The sequence below is a fragment of the Protopterus annectens genome, chromosome 1.part0 (genome assembly GCF_019279795.1).
Source record: "Protopterus annectens isolate FY-2018-M chromosome 1.part0, PAN1.0, whole genome shotgun sequence".
NCBI lineage: Eukaryota > Metazoa > Chordata > Ceratodontiformes > Protopteridae > Protopterus > Protopterus annectens.
Window position 1 is genome coordinate 1385540601 of NC_056725.1, and position 24521 is coordinate 1385565121.

At 40.3% G+C, this 24521-nt stretch overlaps 1 protein-coding gene across 7 annotated transcripts in view; it reads left to right on the forward strand.

Moving 5' to 3' along the window:
• ANKRD6 (ankyrin repeat domain 6) overlaps nucleotides 1-24521 on the forward strand; it is a 1808044-nt gene that overhangs the window by 1138685 nt on the left and 644838 nt on the right. The window contains exon 2 of one of the 7 annotated variants that reach the window (XM_044067107.1): nucleotides 15068-15401. The exons of the other annotated variants lie outside the window; for them this stretch is intronic. Within the exon in view, the coding sequence (XP_043923042.1) occupies nucleotides 15111-15401 (291 nt within the window). The 5' untranslated portion in view covers nucleotides 15068-15110. The remainder of the gene's footprint in view (nucleotides 1-15067; nucleotides 15402-24521) is intronic. 7 annotated transcript variants of the gene reach the window in all.

Genomic DNA, 24521 nt, shown 5'->3' on the forward strand with positions numbered 1-24521 from the left:
TGTAAAAACCTGGGCAGTTGACGGGTATGCTACCTATGTCTTACACACACACACACACACACACACACACACACACACACACACACACACACACCATACCTCTCAACCTCTTAGCACAAGAAGCCTGGGCAAAGTCTGTCATAATGGGGGGACAAAGGCCCAAAACTAGGGACACATTTTAAATATTGGTTGTCTTTTCGGCTTTTCCCGGTTAGAGGTTGCCACAGCGGAACTCCGGTCTGCTAATGATTGGCAGTAGATTATTTTATGGTGCCGAGTTGCCAGCCTGACGCCCAACCTTCAGCGAAGGCACACCCATTCACGCATGTCTTCCAGAGGCCACTCGACCATGGGGAGGACATGCAGACTCCACACAGAAGGCACTCCAGCCATGAATCGAACAGGCAAACCTCTTGCTGTGAGGCAACAATGGTACCGCTGTACCACCGCGGCTTCATTTTGCTCTTATAAATTCAGAAAGTTGCTAGAATAAGAAGATTTGTGTTAGAATGCATTTTCTAAAACATATGAAGTCTGAAACTAAATGCAAATGCATGCCATTAGTAACTTTAATCCTAAGATCATCCCGGTGATTTCTCCAAAAAAAAAAAAAAAAAGACAATTTTTATGAGAAACAGACCAAAAATATAAGGCAAAAACCTGGACATTTTGTGAAAATCTATACAGTTGAAAGGTATTACACACACATATACCCCCTACCTCCCTCTTAGACACGTCCACAAACCTCTCAACCTTTTAAAGCAAGAAATCTGGACAAAGTCACAGATAATGGGGGATGGGACAAATGTCCAAAGAAAAGGGACACTTTTTAAATATTGCTCTTACAAACTTAGTTGCTAGAGTAATAGGATTTGTGTAAACATACATTTTCTGAAGGATATGACATCTGAAATTCAAATGTATGGCATTATTTAATGACTTCAGTCTTTAGTGATTTGCCCAAAAAACACAAATTTTATGAGGAATAGACCAAAAATGTGAGGAAGAAATCTATAAACATTGTGCAAAATCTGGACAGTTGAGAGCTGTGATTGTGCTACTGTACCTTTTCTGAGTCTCAGCAAGCTCAACAGCCACTTTAGGAAACTATTACGGCTTTATCTGCTATACATGTTGGCAATTAAATGAACTGCACTTCTGTCATACTCTCACAAATATATTTCTGGACAGCCTTAAGTCAGTGACTTTTACTTCTATACTTCACACACTTTTGGGAAATGTACCCTTGCAGAGTTTGTATAAATTCCATAATAATTTTTCACTAAAAACATTAGTGATACAGGTAGCGGTAAGTCTAATATTTGGAAGTAAACTCACTTAGAATCAGTGTCAGTTGCACAGCAGATACCACACTTGGCTTTTGTGAATAAGGCTGTGGGTTCTACTTCCGTACAAGACATTTCAGTGCAGCATAAGGAAAGTACCTCACTCCAGAGTCTATCATCCTTGGATGAGACTTTAAACCAGGAGCCCTAGCTGCTTAAATTAGTGGTAGCTCAGGTGGATGTAACAGATCTCACAGCATCTATTGAATAAGGGAAGTTTCTCGATGCCTTGAGCAAATTCCCCCTGGTACTATAAACACCACCTCTGGTCTGCTAATAGATAAACAACATGTATACCACTTAAGTTAAACAACTAGTAAAACAAGGCATTAACTGTTGATTTAGCTTACCTTTGGTTAATCTTTTATTTGTTAAATCGAATTGTCCACTCTTCCGTGCTATTTTAATGAGACCTTGTGGAATACTGGACTCTTCCTTTTCATTTCTAAACCCTGCCCTATGATCTACAATTTTCCCACCTCTCTTAAATCTTGACATATTGTACTTCTTACCTACACCTCTAGCAAAAAAAAACGAAAGGGTTAGATATTTAATTTCTATTCTGCAGTTGCGAACCAAACATTAATGTTAACTTTTAATGCTTTCAGTTTTCCATCCACCAAATAAACACACCAAACAACCATCCACCCTCAAATATTATTATCCTGCCGGTATTTCTAAATGTAAGCCATTCCTCAAAACAACCTTAACTCTGGTCGTCATAATAAGGCACCAGAACAAACAAGGGGCAACCAAGTTGTAAGAACTAAAGTAGTAATTTCATTGATTGGTGTTTTTTTATCTTAGTGTATGCGACTGTCGTGTATTTATAAGATCAAAGGAGTTCAAGTAAACATTTAGACGGTTTTAAACTTTGTATACTAAGTATATGAAATGCAAACTATGTAACTAAATCCCACCCTGCACAGTTAGTGTTTGGCGCAAATTGACGTCTTGTCACTGTAAAGCTGACTTTTAGGATCGTTACTCCACATTGTAGTTTGCACTTTGGTGAACTGTACACAAATTAACATCATTTAAGCAGCGCATTTTCTTTCACATCTTTCAACTCCCAACACCCTCGAGTAACAGAAAGCAAGTACTGTCTTTAGCTTTCTAACTTTACTAACCAGGTTGAAGGGTTAGTCCACAAACTATTTTCATCAATGGGTGGGAACTAAAAGTCATCAATAAAATTGGCATACAGTTATTGTGTTAATATATCATATAGTATAGTGAGAGAAATGCAGTTTACATAAAAAGGGGTATTGGACTTCACCCGTCGTTCTTAAAGAAGAATGCCCTTAAAAAAGAAAAATTTTTTTTTTAAAGAAACAGGGCAGCAGAGGTGCCGGTGTGCTGTACCGGCCCAAAAAAAGCCCTGTTTTTGCTCTCATACTTAGAGCTTTCACTAACTTTGGATAAGTCATTATACAATTGCAGACCTCATCATACAGTCAATTTCGAGTAGGCACATACCTCCTTCAGAGCAAGGGATGTGTAACCTTGCAATGCACTGGGATATATATATATATATATATATATATATATATATATATATATATATATATACATATAAAATTTAATAAGCATGAAGTATTTATGTTGTTTTCTTTCCTGTTTGATTCAGCTGTTTGGGGCCAGTCATTCACATTAAACCCATAAGTTAAAACAGTCACCTGAACACACGGAACAGAGATTTTTTTTCCCAGGGGAAAAAAAAATTGGGAAAAAAAAATCCAAACACAAAATAAAGAGTGGGGGGGGCTTCGCCAACCAGACCCCTCGATGTGGAGGGCTGTGCTCCCCACACCCCACTACTTAAATATACTAACTCTGAGATTGCTTAAATATACTAACTCTGAGATCGCACCACAGTGGAGGAAATGGCAAAGTCCTGAAAACGGCCCAGTGATTTTTTTTTTCCCTGGGAAAAAAAATCGCTGTTCCGTGTGTTCGGAAATTAGTGCTTTCGATTTTAAGGGATCAATTAAAGAGAGTTCACTCTTTTAATCGTTCAAGGTTATAATATAGACCCGATCACTTTTCCTTCAGTATGCTTTCTATGACACCAGAAATGAGAACCACTCATTTTGGACATCTTGGAGTAGAACCGTAGAACCTGGAAGGCATCTCAGGATAATGTGAGTTCTTAGGCTGCCTGACTCTGTGGGATGCAGGTCAGTGTATGACAGAATGGGACACTGAAGTGCATTTAGTCCTTTGTGGGCATAAGCAGAATATAAAAGTTTAAGCTTCAGCCCATGTGGCATTCAGCATCATTCAGTAGTAGTAGTGTTAAAACCTTGTTAACGAAACTGTCAGTTTCTGATCAAGTAATATCATTTCCTGATTTTTCAGCTTGAAGAATGCAAACTATGCTCCTGTGACTTACATATTGCTTAAGGGAAGTAATATGCACTGTTATTGCTATGCTAGCTTTAGTTGTATATACTGAGTCGTACATCCTTCTTTGGAAAAATTCAGAGATCACTGACTATTTAACTTTTTAGTAGACTTTTATTGACCAGTCAATTGTTCCATCTTCATATTTTGCTCTGTGTAATTAATGCCAAGTCTGTTTCACCTCACACAACAAGTGTTTAAAAAATGGCACTTTTAGCTGTCAGATTGTGTTATGAGATTCTGAACTACAATTTCTCTGTTTCCACCAAACCACCCCCAGAAACAAACAAAAACCAAAAATGAAAATAGTGTGCTGTATGTATACGTTTCTTACTGCGGAATTTACATTTCTTGCTGTAACGGTTACATTTAAGTTAAGAGACTTCTAGAGAGATTAGTTGGGAAAAGAAGATGAAGATGCAGCCAGTAGCTGCTACTTTTGTAAAGGAGCACTGCAACTGTATTTCTTTTTTCCAAGGACTGAAGTAATCTATATTCAGTGGGAGGGTTCTGTTTGCCCCCTTGCTGTGGGTTTCCATTCTTTGGAAGGCTTTAATCTCTGTGCCATACATGTAGCCTAATGTGACTGCAAATAGAGACAGTGAAAACCAGAACAGCTGCTCGGGGAGTTTGAGGCAAGTTAATTATATGTTCTGGAGAAAACCATGATGGGCACATTATGACACTGTGGGAGTAAGTATCCTTTAGTAAACTGTGATGCACTGACTTCTTAAATAATTAAAAGTACATGGATATTGGGGTCTCATGTTGTTTTAGACAACATTAAAATGCAAAGTCCAACTGTGATGCTGAGTACAACTCTCCTAGCAGAGAAGCAGTGTCTGTACAAGAAAGCAGAGCAAAGCCCACTTTTCATGTGTTGGTCAATTGTCTTGTTACATTGCCTTAAGCTGAGACTAGAGCCCAAAAGCCGTACTCCCACCATTCTGTTAATGCTGCTGCAATTGAAGCATGACAGCACTAGCACAACACCCTTAGATGTTTGCTGCACACTGTTGAGAAAAACTGGTCCCTTTCCTCATCCCTTTCTCCATATATAAAGTGCATTGAACTGCATATGTGTATAATAGGATTAGTGCACATAACACCATCAACATGATTAATGAAAAGCGTGGACCTTGATAAGCAGGCAAAGAGCTAAAGAGTGAATTTGTCACAATCCTCTTGTTTGTCAGAACATGCAGAAGAGCTTTGATGTCTCAGCAACCGCACCTGGATATTCAGCAAAGGATGAGTCAGTGATTGCACAGAAGGAAGAAACTGGCTGGTGCTACATGGCACCATGCTTGGGAATATGTCCATTGCTGTTCAGTTATCCACTGTCATTCAGTGTGTGGAACTGCTTTTTGTTAGATTTGAGGTATTCAGATTTTTTCCTATGCAGACGGATTTGAGGTATTCAGATTTCTCCCTTTGCAGATGATCTGCTTATTCAGTCTCCTTCACCTAACACTCTGCTTCAGGATCTCAAGTTTACTACTTGCCTGTTACACAGTCTGGGGTTCACCATCATCCTCCAGAAATAAGTTCTGATGCCTTCACAGGATCATATTTTCTTCAGCTCCAGGCATCAGACAGCTCCCATGTTGGCAGCTCTACCTCCCCCCAAAACTCTGTCTCTAATAATCTTTTCCCAATTTCTTCTTCCTCTGGCATCTGTCATGGACAGGGAATTTCACGGGGTCCTGGGGGTCGTGGCTTTCACCATTCCAATGCTCCCTCTCACCAGGCTGCATTTAAGGAAACGTCAGTGGTACCTCAAATTGCTGTGGCTTCAACATGCCACCCCTTGGAGTTCTAGTACCTCTTATTAACTGTCTCTCAACCCAGGTCTTCCTTTTCAAGCTCGAGTTCCCACTCAAGAGCTTTTTAGAGATGCTTCAGACAGGGGGTGGGGTGCCTACTGTGGCCCCTAAAGGTTCAGGGTCTCTGGCCTCCACCTCAGAGTTCAGACCATATTAACATAAAGGAGACGAGAGCTCTGCTTCTGGTTCTGCAAGCCTTTCACTCCTTTTTTCATCCTGGACCCCTTAGCATTTTCATGGACAATACCACAGTGATGTGGTATGTCAACAAGCAAGGGGGCACAATGTCCTGTCACCTTTGCAGACTAGGTCTTCAGGTCTGGGATCTAGCTATCTAGTATCAAGTGAATCTCCAGGCAGTTTACATTCCCTCAGAGCACAATTCAGAGGCAGACGTTTCGAGCAGGTCCAGCACACAAGCTCATGAATGGATGCTTCATAGAGATGTGTTCCTGGACATTGTCCATTAGTGGGGTATTCTTCAGGTAGATCTTCTTGATCCCCTCTGAACAGACAACTTCCTGTATTCTGTTATAAAGTTCCAAGTCCTCTAGCTTGGAAAGTGGATGGTGCTGTCTTTTCCTTGGAAGGGGATGTTTCCATATGCCCCCCTCTCCATTACTGCAAGTTCTGCACAAGATCAGGGTGGAGTCTCCCAGGCTGTTGATGGTGACTCCCTTTTGGCCCAGATAATATTGGTTCCCCCTTCTTTCTCACTTGGCCAGGGGCAATTACCACGTTACCTCACTGTGTTGATCTTCTCACACAAGACAGTGGGTCTCTTATCCATCCTCATTTGTCCACTCTTCAATTGACACCGGGGTGGTAGGGTTTTGATCTCTTTTAGGCACCTTTTTTTTCTCAGGATGTGCTTAGGGTTTGCTGATGATGAGGTCTGCAGAATTAAAGAAGCCCAGGCCTGCATCAGTCTGAGAGGGAAGTAAAATAAGAAAATGGCAGCTTTAGCAATTATGATCATATCTGGCCTGAAAATACACATGTAGAGGGTTACTGGATGTACTGCTGTACAGTACAGTGTACAGTATAGTGTTTAATGTAGAGAATTACTGCAAACAGTTTATTACAAAAGACATTACAGGAGACAGAGTATGAGTTACACTTTATTATTTATTATGCTTATGTAAATAAACCAACAATTTAATGAGACTTCCAAGATGGCTGCACACTGATCAACAGCTTGGTTGGAGCTCCCACAGTTTGAAAACAAAAACTGCGAAACAAAACCAGTAACAGCTTTCCACTGGATAACATTCAGTTAATGGCTAGTAATTACACAACCTGGATGCCAGCGATAAAAACATTTAGGAAAAAGTAAGAGAAAATCAGCCAGAAAAAGAGAAGAAGAAACTGTGGCTGTGAAGAATCTCACTATATCAAAAAGCAGTTCAAATTTCAGCTTTGGTAGAGGAAATGTCTTCCAGTAATTTAGAGGAAAAATAAGTTAAATGCATTCAGAGATGTTCAAAATAAGTGAAACACTGAATAAATATGTAAAGTCAAATAACAATAGAATGGAAAAAAAACAGAAGCTCTAACTAGCTTTTCAGATGAACTGATTAAACTGATAAAACTGCAAAAATCAGAGGTCGAAATAAAGAAAGGTTTGACTCAATATGTGGCTTCTCAGGCAGCTGTTTCAAAAAACAGCAGAGTTAGAAAACAGAAGATGCAGAGAAAACCTGTGATTTTCTTCGTACCAGAGAAACTGGAAGGGACAGACTGCATTAAGGTTATGATCTTACAAACAAGCAATTGAACTGGTGTTCCATAGCAAGATTTATCAATTCAGAGGGCACATCGTGTGTAAGGCCCATATCTCACCATAAGAAAACAGCTACAACCTTAAATAAAGATGCAGTTATACCAGCAGAAAGAGTTGCTTCTGACAAAATTGTGGAAGAAGGGAAAAATATTAAAAATTGGGGACAGCAGAGTATTTGTGGAAAATGATTATTCAGTGTACACCAGGCAGAAGACATGCTAAGTTTTTTCATCAGTCAGGGAATGTCAAGAGACAGGTGTGAGATTTAAGCTTCTGTATCCAGCTATATTTAGAATACGTACTACTGACCCTAGGAATTATAGACACAGTCTGATGACCCTCCTCTGTAAATCCATAAAATGCATTATAACTGACCTAATAAACTATGATTTCAGAAGTTTCATTAGGATTTCTATTGGAACTCTTCCTCAAAAATGAATAATGAAGACTTCTCTGAAGAATATAAGAAACTATTAAAATCTATAAATAAAACCACATCTTCATTATACTGGAAAATTTTCACTTAGAAATTCTTACACAGAGTTTTTGTCACTCATAACACAATTACAGTTATGTATATTCAGGGCCTGTATTACACCATTGAACGTTTAAAAAAGCGAACAATGATTAATCAACCCCATGTAAGCGAAAGCTTGCAATGTCGAAACCTCAGAACAGTGATTTTTTTTTCCAAGGGAAAAAAATCGCTGTTCCAAAAAAAAAAAAAAAAAAAAAAAAAAAACTTTAAAACATTACACAAACACCCCTGATATGGGGGGCTGTGCCCCCACCCCCCTACTTAAGTATACCAACTCCGAGATTGCACTACAGTGCCGGAAACGGCAAAGTAACGGAAACAGCCAAGCAAATTCTTTCTCAGGGAAAGAGTTCACTTAAAAGTCGTTTCGCTGTTTTGCCTTTTCGTTCTTTTATGTTCAGTCAAGACGCATTCGACAGAATGCATCTGCGATCACATAATAGGAACCCTATATTCAAATAGAATTAAATGCTGGAGATGCGATTCTGAAATAATAGCTGATTGGACACATATGGTATATGAATATGAAGCCTTCTCCCTTTTTTTAAGGAAATGAATAACTTCATTCAAGCTCTATGGTAAGATTTATGTAATATTTCCAAGTCTTTAGTTTTATTTAATGTTCCAATTCTTGAGATAATTCCAAAAGCCTAACTGCCTCTTCTTTGGTCTATTCTTGCTATAACCAGAAAAGTTGTTATTGTTTGTCTTTTTGGCTTTTTCCCGATTAGGGGTCGCCACAGCGGACCTCCAGTCCACTAATGATTGGCAGTAGATTTTTATGGTGCCGAGTTGCCAGCCCTATGCCCAACATTCAGCAAAGGCACGCTCATTCACGCATATCTTTCGAATGCCACTCGACCGCGGGGAGGACATGCAGACTCCACACAGAAGGCACGCCAGCTGAGAATTGAACAGGAGAACCTCTTGCTGTGAGGCAACAATGCTACCGCTCAACAGCCACTTTAGGAAACTATTACGGCTTTATCTGCTATACATGTTGGCAATTAAATGAACTGCACTTCTGTCATACTCTCAAAATATATTTCTGGACAGCCTTAAGTCAGTGCCTTTTACTTCTATACTTCACACACTTTGGGGAAATGTACCCTTGCAGAGTTTGTATAAATTCCATATTTAATGTTTCACTAAAAACATTAGTGATACAGGTAGTGGTAAGTCGAATATTTGGAAGTAAACTCACTTAGAATCAGTGTCAGTTGCACAGCAGGTACCACACTTGGCTTTTGTGAATAAGGCTGTGGGTTCTACTTCCATACAAGACATTTCAGTGCAGCATAAGGAAAGTACCTCACTCCAGAGTCTATCATCCTTGGATTAGACTTTAAATCAGGAGCTCCATCTGCTTAAATTAGTGGTAGCTCAGGTGGATGTAGGAGATCTCACAGCAGCTATTGAATAGGGGAAGTTTCTCAATGCCTTGAGCAAATTCCTCCTGGTAGTATAAACACCACCTCGGGTCTCCCCTTAAAGAGAGGCCTGTAGCCTAGTGGAACTAACCAGGTCAACAAAAGGGATGAATAAAAACAGACCTAGATTTCTATGATAACTTTATCTCACTTCGAAGTACAGTAAAATGAATTCCGATATGATAATCTGCAAGTAAAGGAAAACGTTAAAATATTGCAACATCACCTATGCTGTGGAGTATGAAAAGACAGATGCCTTTCTATAATGTTGCTGCTAATAGATAAACAACATGTATACCACTTAAGTTAAACAACTAGTAAAACAAGGCATTAACTGTTGATTTAGCTTACCTTTGGTTAATCTTTTATTTGATAAATCGAATTGTCCACTCTTCCGTGCTATTTTAATGAGACCTTGTGGAATACTGGACTCTTCCTTTTCATTTCTAAACCCTGCCCTATGATCTACAATTTTCCCACCTCTCTTAAATCTTGACATATTGTACTTCTTACCTACACCTCTAGCAAAAAAAAACGAAAGGGTTAGATATTTAATTTCTATTCTGCAGTAGCGAACCAAACATTTGATGGAGAAGTACAGAGAAGGTCAGAAGGAACTGCATTGTGTCTTTGTGGATTTAGAGAAAGCATATGACAGGGTGCCTAGAGAGGAGTTGTGGTATTGTATGAGGAAGTCGGGTGTGTCAAAGAAGTATGTAAGAGTGGTACAGGATATGTACATGGGTAGTGTGACAGCAGTGAGATCTGCGGTGGGAGTGACAGAAGCGTTTAAGGTGGAGGTGGGATTACATCAAGGATCAGCTCTGAGCCCTTTCTTATTTGCAGTGGTGATGGACAGGTTGACAGACGAGATCAGACAGGAGTCCCCGTGGACTATGATGTTTGCAGATGACATTGTGATCTGTAGTGAGAGTAGGGAACAGGTGGAGGAGACCCTGGAGAGGTGGAGATATGCTCTAGAGAGAAGAGGAATGAAGGTCAGCAGGACTAAGACAGAATATATGTGTGTTGTGAATGAGAGGGAGGATAGAGGAATGGTGAGGATGCAGGGAGTAGAGGTGGCGAAGGTGAATGAGTTTAAGTACTTGGGATCAACAGTTCAGAGTAATGGTGAGTGTGGAGGAGAGGTGAAGAAGAGAGTACAGGCAGGATGGAGTGGGTGGAGAAGAGTGTCAGGAGTGATTTGTGACAGACGAATACCAGTAAGAGTGAAAGGGAAGGTCTACAAGAGGGTAGTGAGACCAGCTATGTTATATGGGTTGGAGACAGTGGCATTGACAAAAAGGCAGGAGTCAGAGCTTGACGTGGCAGAGTTGAAGATGTTAAGATTTGCACTGGGTGTGACGAGGATGGACAGGATTAGGAATAAGTATATTAGAGGGTCAGCCCAGGTTGGAAGGTTTGGAGACAAAGCCAGAGAGGCAAGATTACATTGGTTTGGACATGTGCTGAGGAGGGATGCAGAGTATATTGGGAAAAAGATGCTAAGGATGAAGCTGCCAGGTAACAGGAAAAGAGGAAGGCCTAAGATAAGGTTTATGGATGTGGTGAGAGAAGACATGCAAGTGGTTGGTGTGACAGAGCAAGATGCAGAGGACAGGAAGAAATGGAAACAGTTGATCGGCTGTGGCAACCCCTAACGGGAGCAGCCGAAAGAAGAAGAAGAAGTAGTGAACCAAACATTAAACTGTCATTAATGTTACCTTTTAATGCTTTCAGTTTTCCATCCACCAAATAAACACACCAAACGAACATCCACCCTCAAATATTATTATCCTGCCGGTATTTCTAAATGCAAGCCATTCCTCAAAACAACCTTAACTCTGGTCGTCATAATAAGGCACCAGAACAAACAAGGGGCAACCAAGTTGTAAGAACTAAAGTAGTAATTTCATTGATTGGTGTTTTTTTATATTTGTGTGTGCGACTGTGCGTGTATTTATAGGCTCAAAGGAGTTCAAGTAAACATTTAGACGGTTTTAAACTTTGTATACTAAGTATATGAAATGTAAACTATGTAACTAAATCCCACCCCGCACAGTTAGTGTGTGGCGCAAACTGACGTCTTGTCACTGTAAAGCTGACTTTTAGGATCGTTACTCCACATTGTAGTTTACACTTTAGTGAACTGCACACAAAACGTCATTTAAGCAGTGCATTTTCTTTCACATCTTTCAACTCCCAACACCCTCGAGTAACAGAAAGCAAGTACTGTCTTTAGCTTTCTAACTTTACTAACCAGGTTGAAGGGTTAGTCCACAAACTATTTTCATCAATGGGTGGGAACTAAAAGGCATCAATAAAATTGGTATACAATTATTGTGTTAATATATCATGTAGTATAGTGAGAGAAATGAAGTTTACATAAAAAGGTGTATTGGACTTCACCCGACGAAAAGGTCGTTCTTAATGAAGAATGCCCTTAAAAAACAATTTTTTTTTTTAAAGAAACAGGGCAACAGAGGTGCCGGTGTGCTGTACTGGCCCAAAAAAAGCCCTGTTTTTTTTCTCATACTTTAGAGCTTTCACTAACTTTAGATAAGTCATCCTACAATTGCAGACCTCATCATACAGTCAATTTCGAGTAGGCATATACCTCCTTCAGAGCAAGGGATGTATAACCTTGCAATGCACTGGTATATATATATATATATATATATATATATATATATATATATATATATATATATATATATATATATATATATATAAAATTTAATAAGCAGGAAGTATTTATGTTGTTTTCTTTCCCGTTTGATTCAGCTGTTTGGGGCCAGTCATTCACATCAAACCCATAAGTTAAAACAGTCACCCGAACACACGGAACAGAGATTTTTTTCCCAGGGGGAAAAAAAATCCAAACACAAAATAAAGTGGGGGAGCTTCGCCCACCAGTCTCTCCGATGTGGGGGGCTGTGCTCCCCACACCCCCCTACTTAAATGTACTAACTCTGAGATCATACCACAGTGGAGGAAATGGCAAAGTCCTGAAAACGGCCCAGTGATTTTGCTTTTCCCTGGGGAAAAAAATCGCTGTTCCGTGTGTTCGGGATTTAGTGCTTTCGATTTTAAGGGGTCAATTAAAGAGAGTTCACTCTTTTAATCGTTCAAGGTTATAATATAGACCCGATCACTTTTCCTTCAGTATGCTTTCTATGATACCAGAAATGAGAACCATTCATTTTGGACATCTTGGAGTAGAACCATAGAACCTGGAAGGCATCTTTGGATAATGTGAGTTCTTAGGCTGCCTGACTCTGTGGGATGCAGGTCAGTGTATGACAGAATGGGACACTGAAGTGCATTTAGTCCTTTGTGGGCATAAGCAGAGTAAAAAAGTTTAAGCTTCAGCCCATGTGGCATTCAGCATCATTCAGTAGTAGTAGTGTTAAAACCTTGTTAACGAAAACTGTCAGTTTCTGATCAAGTAATATAATTTCCTGATTTTTCAGCTTGAAGAATGCAAACTATGCTCCTGTGACTTACATATTGTTTAGGGGAAGTAATATGCACTGTTATTGATATGCTAGCTTTAGTTGTATATACTGAGTTGTACATCCTTCTTTGGAAAAATTCAGGGATCACTGACTATTTAACTTTTTAGTAGACTTTTATTGACCACAATCCGCGGTGGTGCAGCGGTAGCGTTGTTGCCTCACAGCAAGAGGTTCTCCTGTTCAAGTCTCGGCTGGAGTGCGGGGAGTGCCTTCTGTGTGGAGTCTGTATGTCCTCCTCGTGGTTGGGTGGGCGTTTGAAAGACATGCGTAAATGGGTGTGCTTCGTTGAAGGTTGGACATCGAGCTGGCACCTTGGCGTTCATGAAAATCTACTGCCAATCATTAGCGGACTGGAGTTCCGCTGTGGCGACCCCTAACTGGGAAAAGCCGAAAGACAAACAACAACAACAGTAGAATTTTATTGACCAGTCAGCTGCTCCATCTTCATATTTTGCTCTGTATAATTAATGCCAAGTCTGTTTCACCTCACACAAGTGTTTAAAAAATGGCACTTTTAGCTGTCAGATTGTGTTATGAGATTCTGAACTACAGTTTCTCTGTTTCCACCAAACCACCCCCAGAAACAAACAAAAACCAAAAATGAAAATAGTGTGCTGTATGTATACGTTTCTTACTGCGGAAATTACATTTCTTGCTGTAACGGTTACATTTAAGTTAAGAGACTTCTAGAGAGATTAGTTGGGAAAAGAAGATGAAGATGCAGCCAGTAGCTGCTACTTTTGTAAAGGAGCACTGCAACTGTATTTCTTTTTTCCAAGGACTGAAGTAATCTATATTCAGTGGGAGGGTTCTGTTTGCCCCCTTGCTGTGGGTTTCCATTCTTTGGAAGGCTTTAATCTCTGTGCCATACATGTAGCCTAATGTGACTGCAAATAGAGACAGAGAAAACCAGCACAGCTGCTCGGGGAGTTTGAGGCAAGTTAATTATATGTTCTGGAGAAAACCATGATGGGCACATTATGACACTGTGGGAGTAAGTATCCTTTAGTAAACTGTGATGCACTGACTTCTTAAATAATTAAAAGTACATGGATATTGGGGTCTCATGTTGTTTTAGACAACATTAAAATGCAAAGTCCAACTGTGATGCTGAGTACAACAACTCTCCTAGCAGAGAAGCAGTGTCTGTACAAGAAAGCAGAGCAAAGCCCACTTTTCATGTGTTGGTCAATTGTCTTGTTACATTGCCTTAAGCTGAGACTAGAGCCCAAAAGCCGTACTCCCACCATTCTGTTAATGCTGCTGCAATTGAAGCATGACAGCACTAGCACAACACCCTTAGATGTTTGCTGCACTCTGTTGAGAAAAACTGGTCCCTTTCCTCATCCCTTTCTCCATATAAAGTGCATTGAACTGCATATGTGTATAATAGGATTAGTGCACATAATACCATCAACATGATTAATGAAAAGCGTGGACCTTGATAAGCAAGCAAAGAGCTAAAGAGTGAATTTGTCACAATCCTCTTGTTTGTCAGAACATGCGGAAGAGCTTTGATGTCTCAGCAACCGCACCTGGATATTCAGCAAAGGATGAGTCAGTGATTGCACAGAAGGAAGAAACTGGCTGGTGCTACATGGCACCATGCTTGGGAATATGTCCATTGCTGTTCAGTTATCCACTGTCATTCACTGTATGGAACATGAGAAGTTAACAGAAACATGTTGCACTAAAGGTGGTGGAATGTGCTATTCCTGAGTCATGCTGTGCTGTGCAGCAGTCTTCCATGAGAAATTGCTTTTTGGGATTAAATCCCTCTTCTCAAATTCATTCAGATCATAAAAAAAGAAAAAAGACTGTCTTGGAGGCCAGTGGTATATGTAGCACAAGTGCATCTTCAGGTTAGAAGAGTGAACATCAAAAATCTCTAGTGTTTGTGTGTGTGTGTGTGTGTGTGTGTGTGTGTGTGTGTGTGTGTGTGTGTGTATGTGTGAGTGCACGTGTGTGTGTGCATGTGTGCGTGTGTGTGTGTTTGTGTTTGAAGCTATATACATGTTTGTTCAGGTAAACCAATGGGACTGCATCTCTTAAATCATATTACTAAATAAAATGCCACATATTGTAAATTATCATGTGTTCTAGGTTGTAGCATCAAAGTACACATCTTAAGCATAATATAATAATTTGGAATATTTAATGTCTCAAGCTAAAAGATATATTTTGCTATGCGAGTGTAAAGTGCCTTTTCATATTCCACAGATTGTGTTTATGACTTGTAAGACGCAGCCATCTTAGCAGAAGAATGACCTCCAGTGGCTTAGAGTGGGATTATTATGAATTCCAACCCGCAAAAGCCACTTCTTTAGAATGTAAAACTACTGGAACTAACTCATTCATCATCCCAGCATACACCATTAAATCCTACTGGAATTCTGATGCACTTTGTGAGGGGTCATTAAATCCTAAAGAAGAAAACTCAGACCTAGTCAAGGATGCAGTTCCTACATTGAGCAGAAGCAAGGATGAAAAGAATAAGAGAAAACACTGGCTGAGAGTTAAAAAAGAACCTAGAAGATCAGAGAGAGTGAAAGAGGTTAGATATTTTGTCATGTGCCAATGTGCCATTCACTTTCTTATCATGCTCTGCCTAATCCCTGGTGGTGGGACAGATTTGCATGCTTTGTAGGTTAAGGGCATAAACATGCATGACTGGCCTTTATTCTTCATTCTCTGTTGAAGGGCTCTTAGCATTCCAAAACAAAATCTGAATTTCTGACTTTCCTTTAAATAAAATTTGCAGTCTGATTGCAACCTCTTTCTTTTGCTGTGTAGACTTTGTTACTAATTTTGTTTGAAGTTTTTCAAGCACTCTGGTTCTTGAAATCTTACTGCAATTTTTATGTTAAGTCAGTGCTAGCTACAATCCGAATTTGAGAGACATTTATATCTGCGCATTCTGTAGTAATACAGAATGAAAACAAACCAAATTAAGGCATGTTTTTTTTTTTTTTTTTGCACAGAGGAGAAAACTGATTTGTATTTAATGTACATACAGATGTCTTCCATATCACTTTTGCAGTATTTTTCATCTAAGGGATCTCATGCCAAGGATAGCCCAACACCCAGCCAATATACCAAAGCCTTCAGCTCTTTTAGACACTGTATGTCACATGTATGTTCCCTACACAGAACATAGGACATAACGGTGACACACTGGCACAGATACTCTGAAATTCTTTGCCGCCAGTCTGAACGCCATTATCGAAGATTTGTCTGAATGTCCTTCTACTGTGCTGTTTACCAAGCTGTGTCTTCAGGTATGTGCCCCATTGGGAGTTTCTTCTCTTCCTCTTCTTGTTGTTATTGCTGTATTCATACCATCCCAAAAGGGAAAATCTCAATGTGGAAGGCAGATTCCCCATAAAGACAAGCACTACTATTATATTTTTGTTTGGGTGCTTCCACAGTCATAAGCAGTGTTCTGTCTGCCAGATGTGTGTGACTAAGACCTTGCATAGTAGCCTCCCCTCTTTGTCCATATACCTCGAGAACCAGCATCTTAAGTTGTTGGCTCAGGGTGCTATAACAGAATACTCCAATCAGTAGGGCCATCCAGTTGCTGTCTAGCCTTCCCTGGTTGTTTCTCTAGAGGCTGATGAAAAACTCTCCTGCAGTCCTGTCGGAGGCTAGCATGGATCCAGCTTCTTGCATTCCTCAGAGGCTTTGCAATCATCTGTGCCTGATGTTGAGGGAGAACCTCAACTGATTATGTCCAAAGGACCTACGGGTATTCCTCAGATCTTGGTGAGGGAGAAGATTCCTATGACCATTATAGTATCATGTCAAGGGTCTGACCCTCCAAGAATGTTTCTAGTGGATATCCTGCAGAAAAAGATACAAATAACATAGAATATTTTCCCTGTTGTGAAGGATCCCCAGTGCAAATGGGCAGGAGTTTTCTTAGGGTTCATTTAATGCCTTGATGGCCCTGAAGCCACCTGAATGGGTTCTCTGTTCCTGATCCTCCCTAGTTTTTCACTTCACTTAAGAGACCCAGGGAACTGGATTCTTCTAATGAGGATCTAGAATCCCTGGTTTATTCTTCCCAAATCCCTTTCCCCTTGGACCATGGTTCAGAGGAGGAGGATTCATTAAGTCCAGATTCCCTTTTTGAAGAGCTTTCCTTTGGGGATATAATTGCGTACATGATAGATTATTCAAGTGGGTTTGTTCTCAAGTCTCTGTTATTCAAAAAATGTGTTATGAGCTCCTACAGATGGAGTCTCCCAAACCATCTGCTGTTCCTCCTGCTCGGGCTGCCTTTTTGGATACCTTTTCAGCAGCTTCTGTAGCCCCTGTCTGTCAGACTCCTGCACCTGTGAAGCCAGATTGATTCCATAAAGTGCATAAGAAGTGCAAATTTCTTTATAAATGCCCATTTGCTGACCTTTCTGTAGTGTTCAGTCTGTTCTGACAAACCATCCAAGTTGTTGCACTTAACCAATCTGTGGCCTTCTGATAAAGATAAACAGGGCCATTGAATGGTTGGGCAAGAAGGTTTACACCACTCCAAATTGTCATTTATGGTCATTAACTGTCAGACTCATATGGCTAGGTAGGTTTTGACTGTCCTTTCTCAGGTTTCTAAGGTGGTTTCTGACCTTCCTTCGTCAGAGGGGAAGGCTTTGGCCTTTTCCCTGCTGGGCTACACTTCACAAGTTGCCTGCCTTTCAGTCAAGTGCAGTTATGATGCAGCTAATGCCTCTTCCAGGGCTGCTGCCTTTAGTTCAGTTATAAGTTGTTATTCTTGGCTTCATCTTTAGGCCTTGTGTAATGACATTAAGGCCAACGTTTTGGATGCTCCTTTGGGTAACAAAAATTATTTTTGGAACTGCTGCTGCTGCTGACCTTTTCAAGTCTCTCCAGGAATTGAAACATATCTTTGTTTCTCCCATTCCTAAATTTAATTGGAATTATCCCTCCAAGTCTTCCTTTGTAGGTAGTCTCACCCTTCTCTTAAGGACAAGAAGGGTTATAGCTGTGTGCCTCCTGCTAAGTCTACTCATCTCCTGCCTCCCAGAAGCCTTCTTTCTAGGACAATCCTGGTTCTGTTTGACAGTTTGCTTCCTCCTTCCCTCAGCCAGGTTCCTTCATCTCTTCATCTTTCCCTGTCTCTTACAAATTAGTTATGGAGCACTTCAGTCTCTTTGGTTCTGTCCATCATCCATCAGGGGTATTTTATGGTTTGGAAGCCCCTTCCGCCCTTTTCAGGTATTCCTTATCCCCCCTTGGGGAATAGCTCTCTCATTACCTCGAGGTTTGTCACTCTTTTTGGCTCAGGGCACCAATCAAGCCATGCCTTTTACCCAGGTAGGGAAGGGGTTTTATTCCCAAAGGTTTTTGGTCCCATGAAAGGAGGGCACATGGAGACTAATTCTGGATCTTCCCCTGCTGAATACCTTTCTCAAAATTCCTTCCTTTTGAATGTTATCCCTTCAAACATTGTTTCTTCTTCTGCTGCTGCAGGCCTTTTTGGTTTCTCCTAGTTCTCAAGGATGCATACTTTCACATTCCCATCCATCCTGTTTTTAGGAAATGTTTAGTTCTCTATGTCTCTTTCCTGCATTTTAGTTCTCTGTGTCTCTTCCTTGCATTTTAGTTCTCTGCTTTGCCATTTGGCCTCTCTACTGCCCCAGGAGTATTCACCAAATGCCTCACTCATGTCATTGCTTTTTGTAGGATTTGAGGTATTCAGATTTTTTCCTATGCAGACAGATTTGAGGTATTCAGATTTTTCCCTTTGCAGACAATCTGCTTATTCAGTCTCCTTCCCCTAACACTCTGCTTCAGGATCTCAAGTTTACTACTTGCCTGTTACACAGTCTGGAATTCACCAACATCCTCCAGAAATAAGTCCTGATGCCTTCACAGGATCATATTTTCTTCAGCTCCAGGCTTCAGACAGCTCCCATGTTGGCACATCTACCCCCCCAAGGCTCTGTCTCTAATAATCTTTTCCTAATTTCTTCTTCCTCTGGCATCTGTCATGGACAGGGAATTTCACAGGGTCCTGGGGGTTCGTGGCTTTCAACATTCCAATGCTCTCTCTCACCAGGCTGCATTTAAGGAAACTTCAGTGGTACCTCAAATTGCTGTGGCTTTAACATGCCACCCCTTGGAGTTCTAGCACCTCTTATTAACTGTCTCTTAACCCAGGGCGTCCTTTTCAAGCTCGAATTCCCACTCAGGAGCTTTTTAGAGATACTTCAGACAGGGGGCGGGGTGCCAACTGTGGCCCCCTAAAGGTTCAGGGTCTCTGGCCTCCTTCTCAGAGTTCAGACCATATCAGCATAAAGGAGATGAGAGGTCTGCTTCTGGCTCTGCAAGCCTTTCACTCCTTCAAAAAAATCCTGGACCCCTAAACATTTTCATGGACAATACCACAGTGATGTATGTCAACAAGCAAGGGGGCACAATGTCCTGTCACCTTTGCAGACTAAGTCTTCAGGTCTGGGATCTAGCTGTCTAGTATCAAGTGAATCTCCAGGCAGTTTACATTCCCTCAGAGCACAATTCAGAGGCAGACTTCTCGAGCAGGTCCAGCACACAAGCTCATGAATGGTTGCTTCATAGAGATGTGTTCCCAGACATTGTCCATTAGTGGGGTATTCTTCAGGTAGATCTTCTTGATCCCTTCTGAACAGACAGCTTCCTGTATTCTGTTCTAAGGTTCCAAGTCTTCCGGCTTGGAAAGTGGACGGTGCTGTCGTTTCCTTGGAAGGGGATGTTTCTGTATGCCCCCCCACCCCATTACTGCAAGTTCTGCACAAGATCAGGGAGGAGTCTCCCAGGCTCTTGATGGTGACTTCCTTTTGGCCCAAATAGTATTGGTTCCCCCTTCTTTATCATTTGGCCAGGGGCAGTTACCACATGTTACCTCACTGCGTTGATCTTCTCACACAAGACAGTGGGTCTCTTATCCATCCTCATTTGTCCACTCTTCAATTGACACTGGGGTGGTAGGGTTTTGATCTCTTTTAGGCACCTTTTTTTCTCCAGGATGTGCTTAGGGTTTGCTGACAACGAGGTCTGGAGGTTTAAAGAAGCCCACACCTGCATCAGTCTGAGAGGGAAGTAAAATAAGAAAATGGCAGCTTTAGCAATTTTGATCATATCTGGCCTGAAAATACACATGTAGAGGGTTACTGGATGTACTGCTGTACAGTACAGTGTACAGTATAGTGTTTAATGTAGAGAATTACTGCAAACAGTTTATTACTAAAGACATTACAGGAGACAGAGTATGAGTTACACTTTATTTATTATGCTTATGTAAATAAACCAACAATTTAGTGAGACCTCCAAGATGGCTGCACACTGATCAACAGCTTGGTTGGAGCTCTCACAGTTTGAAAACAGAAACTGCGAAACAAAGCCAGTAAAAGCTTTCCATTGGATAAAATTCAGTTATTGGCCAATAATTACACAACCTGGATGCCAGCGAAAAAAACATTTAGAAAAAGTAAGAGAAAATCAGACAGAAATAGAGAAGAAGAAACTGTGGCTGTGAAGAATCTCAGCATATGTTCATCAAAAAGCAGTTCAAATTTCATAGAAGAAATGTCTTCCAGTAATTTAGAGGAAAAATCAGTTAAATGCATTCAGAGATGTTCAAAATAAGTGAAACACTGAATAAATATGTAAAGTCAAATAACAATAGAATGGAAAAAAAACAGAAGCTCTAACTAGCTTTTCAGATGAACTGATTAAACTGATAAAACTGCAAAAATCAGAGGTCGAAATAAAGAAAAGGTTGACTCAATATGTGGCTTCTCAGGGAGCTGTTTCAAAAAACAGCAGAGTTAAAAAACAGAAGATGGAGAGAAAACCTGTGATTTTCTTCCATACCAGAGAAACTGGCAGGAACAGACTGCATTAAGGTTATGATCTTACAAACAAGCAATTGAACTGGTGTTCCATAGCAAGATTTATCAATTCAGAGGGCACATCGTATGTAAGCCCCATATCTCACCATAAGAAAACAGCTACAACCTTAAATAAAGATGCAATTATACCATCAGAAAGAGTTGCTTCTGACAAAATTGTGGAAGAAGGGAAAAATGTTAAAAATTGGGGACAGCAGAGTATTTGTGGAAAATGATTATTCAGTGTACATCAGGCAGAAGACATACTAAGTTTTTCCATCAGTCAGGGAATGTCAAGAGACAGGTGTGAGAGTCAAGCTTTTGTATCCAGCTATATTTAGAATACGTACTACTGACCCTAGGAATTATAGACATAGTCTGATGACCCTCCTCTGTAAATCCATAAAATGCATTATAACTGACCTAATAAACTATGATTTCAGAAGTATCATTAGGATTTCTATTGGAACTCTTCCTCACAAATTAATAATGAAGACTTCTCTGAAGAATACAAGAAACTGTTAAAATCTATAAATAAAACCACATCTTCATTATATTGGAAAATGTTCACTTAGAAATTCTTACACAGAGCTTTTGTCACTCATAACAAAATTACAGTTATGTATATTCAGGGCCTGTATTACACCATCGAATGCCAAAAAAAAAAACATTTTAAAACATTACATAAAGTGGGGACTTCACCCCACCCCACACACCCCTGACATGGGGGGCTGTGCCCCGTCACCCCCCTACTTAAATATGCCAACTCTGAGATCACACTTCAGTGCTGAAAATGGCGACGTAACGGAAATAGCCAAGCAAATTCTTTACCAGGCATAGAATTCACTTAAACTCTGCTTCGCTATTTTGTCATTTCGTTGTTTTATGTTCAATCAAGACGCATTCGACAGAATGCATCTGCGATCACGTAATAGGAACCCTATATTCAAATAGAATTAAATGCTGGAGATGCGATTCTGAAATAATAGCTGATTGGACACATATGGTATATGAATATGAATATGAAGCCTTCTCCCTTTTTGTAAGGAAATGAATAACTTCATTCAAGCTCTATGGTCAGATTTATGTAATATTTCCAAGTCTTTAGTTTTATTTAATGTTCCAATTCCTGAGATAATTCCAAAAGCGTAACTGCCTCTTCTTTGGTCTATTCTTACTATAGCCAGAAAAGTTGCTGTTGTTTGTCTTTTCAGCTTTTTCCCGGTTAAGGGTCGCCACAGCGGAACTCCGGTCTGCTAATGATTGGCAGTAGATTTTTATGGTGCCGAGTTGTCAGCCCGATACCCAACCTTCAGCAAAGGCACGCCCATTCACCCATGCCTTTCGAATGCCACTCGACCTCGGGGAGGACATGCAGACTCCACACAGAAGGCACTCCAGCCGAGAATCGAACAGGAGAACCTCTTGCTGTGTGGCAACAACGCTACCGCTGCACCACCGCGGCTTACGCTATAGCCAGAAAAGTAGTTACTAAAAATTGAAAAGCAAAGTTACCCCCTCTAGTGCTGAATTTATTACTGTGGCAAAAATGTTTGCAGTAGTTAATTGCATACAGTAAATATAAGATTACATATTCATATAAATCTTGGCTTAAACTTAAAGACTTACTTGAAAAATATTAATTGATATGTATAACTTTGATGTATTGTTCACCTGTGGACCTATGTAAATGGTTGTTTGTTTTATAATTGATTTGTTTAACTATTGTTTTAAAACCAAATAAAAAAAAAGAAATATCATTAGGCATGACCCCAAGTACTTTGGCTTTGTCAAGGGAGTAACAAATATGGTTAATGTCTTCAAGAGGGTTGCACAGGCTGTCGACACTGGTTACACTGTTGACACAGTGTATTTTGACGTAGCCAAGGCATTCAGCACCAGTCCTCTTGCTGGCATTATAAGTCAGCATAACACTTCAAAAGTAGATCCACATGTGCTAAGATGGAGAACAAACTGACTAAAAGACAGAACCCACACAGTGTGAGTGGGGGGATGCCTCATCAGAAAGTATGAATATGACTAGTGGTGCTCCACAAGGCTCAAAATTGAGACCCTTCCTTTTTTGTATTTACTTTTCTAATCTCCAGTCCAAAAATCAGGACCTCTGGCTAAATAAGACATGACTGCAAACTGGGAGTTAATGTTTGGTCCCTCTCTTTATACTCATACCATTCAGCAAGACCTCAAACACTCATGAATACCTAGTATACCAAAAGGGGCACAAATTAAATGCAAAAAAGTGCAATAACATACCATTGGATATAGAGTCTCTCCCTTCGGCATGCAGCATAGACAATATTCCATTTCAAAATGAAAATGTAGTTAGGGATCTAGGAACCTGGTTTGATAATTATGTGTTTTTCATTCATTGTGTGACAGCAGTAGTCGGAAAATGCTTATACTTAGCATACTTTCTGGTTGGCTAGCAAAGAGGCAAGACAGCAGTTGCAGTAGCAAATAAAAAGGCATCAGAGGCACTCTACCATCTTCTGGAAAGTGACTCAACAGGTAGTACAAAGAAGCTTTATCAGGTTGCAAGGCAAAGACAGAAAGATGAAGAAGATAATCATCAGACACCCTTCATAAGGGATGCCAGCAACAATCTATTCACCAGTCCACAGGACATCAAAGACATATGAAGGGCTACTTCCTACAGCTTCAGATTGAAGAAAACCCCACAGAAGCTTTACTTCTCCAGATACAACCTTCAAAGAAAGAAGTGCCCATGCTAGAAGAAGTAACAGCAGCACTAAGGAAAATGAAGTCAGTGAGAGCAACAGGCTCAGATGAAGTAACAGCAGATATGATCAAGATGTTAAGTGAATTAGGGAAGAAATGGTTCCTCATAGCAGTATGGCGAAAAATGATTATCCCAGATGACTGGAAATTAAGCATTTCAGTGCCAGTGTAAAAGAACAAAGGGGACATTCATAACTTTGGGCAGAACAGAAATGTCAAACTCCTGTTATACAGAAGGAAAGTTCTGGAGAGGGTGATTCCACTGTTTGCAGTGTGGTAGATAGTTGTGAAGAAGCTAGAGATGAGGAAAGAGTCCAACCGGGCATTCCTACACTTGGAGAAAGCATAATATAAGGTGCCAAGAAAGCATAAAACCGTCCTACAGTGGTTCAAAGTCCCAGAAACACTGGTAGAATTATTGAAGGCCAGGTACGAGGAATTAGTGACACAACTACAAGCAGTGTTCAGACTCACAGAGGGGTACCCAGCAGGAGTGGGTATGCACCAAGTTTCATCCCCCTGGTGTTCATACTGATGATATGTTACATCAGTAAATATGTTGGAGGGGACAGATCAACGAAGTTGCTGTATGCAGTCAATTTGGCATTACAGGCAGACTCTGAAGAAGAACTTCAATAGATGAAGGGGAATGGAATACAAAACTAAAGGCATGTGGTATGAAACCGGGTATAGGTAATTCAATTGTAAAGACTTTGAATGGGGGAAATCAGAAGAAGTAGAAAATTGAAATAGAAAGTAAAGTAGTGGAACAGGTTGACAGCTTCAAGTTCTGATGGTTGAGGAAAAGGGAAGTCTTGAGTGAGTAGGTCAAAACTAGAATCAAAGGGAATTGTGCAGCTGTTCAGCAAAAAGCAGTGCAAGCTCTATATTTGGTGCAATACATGATTTCTTAAAAACCTACAGGAAAAATAAGTCAACTGTTGTGTTTTTTTTGTCACTCAAGCATTTTCCATTGAAACACTGGAAAATGTTTTACTGGCACAGTCTCTCTGTGGTCTTTATTACCA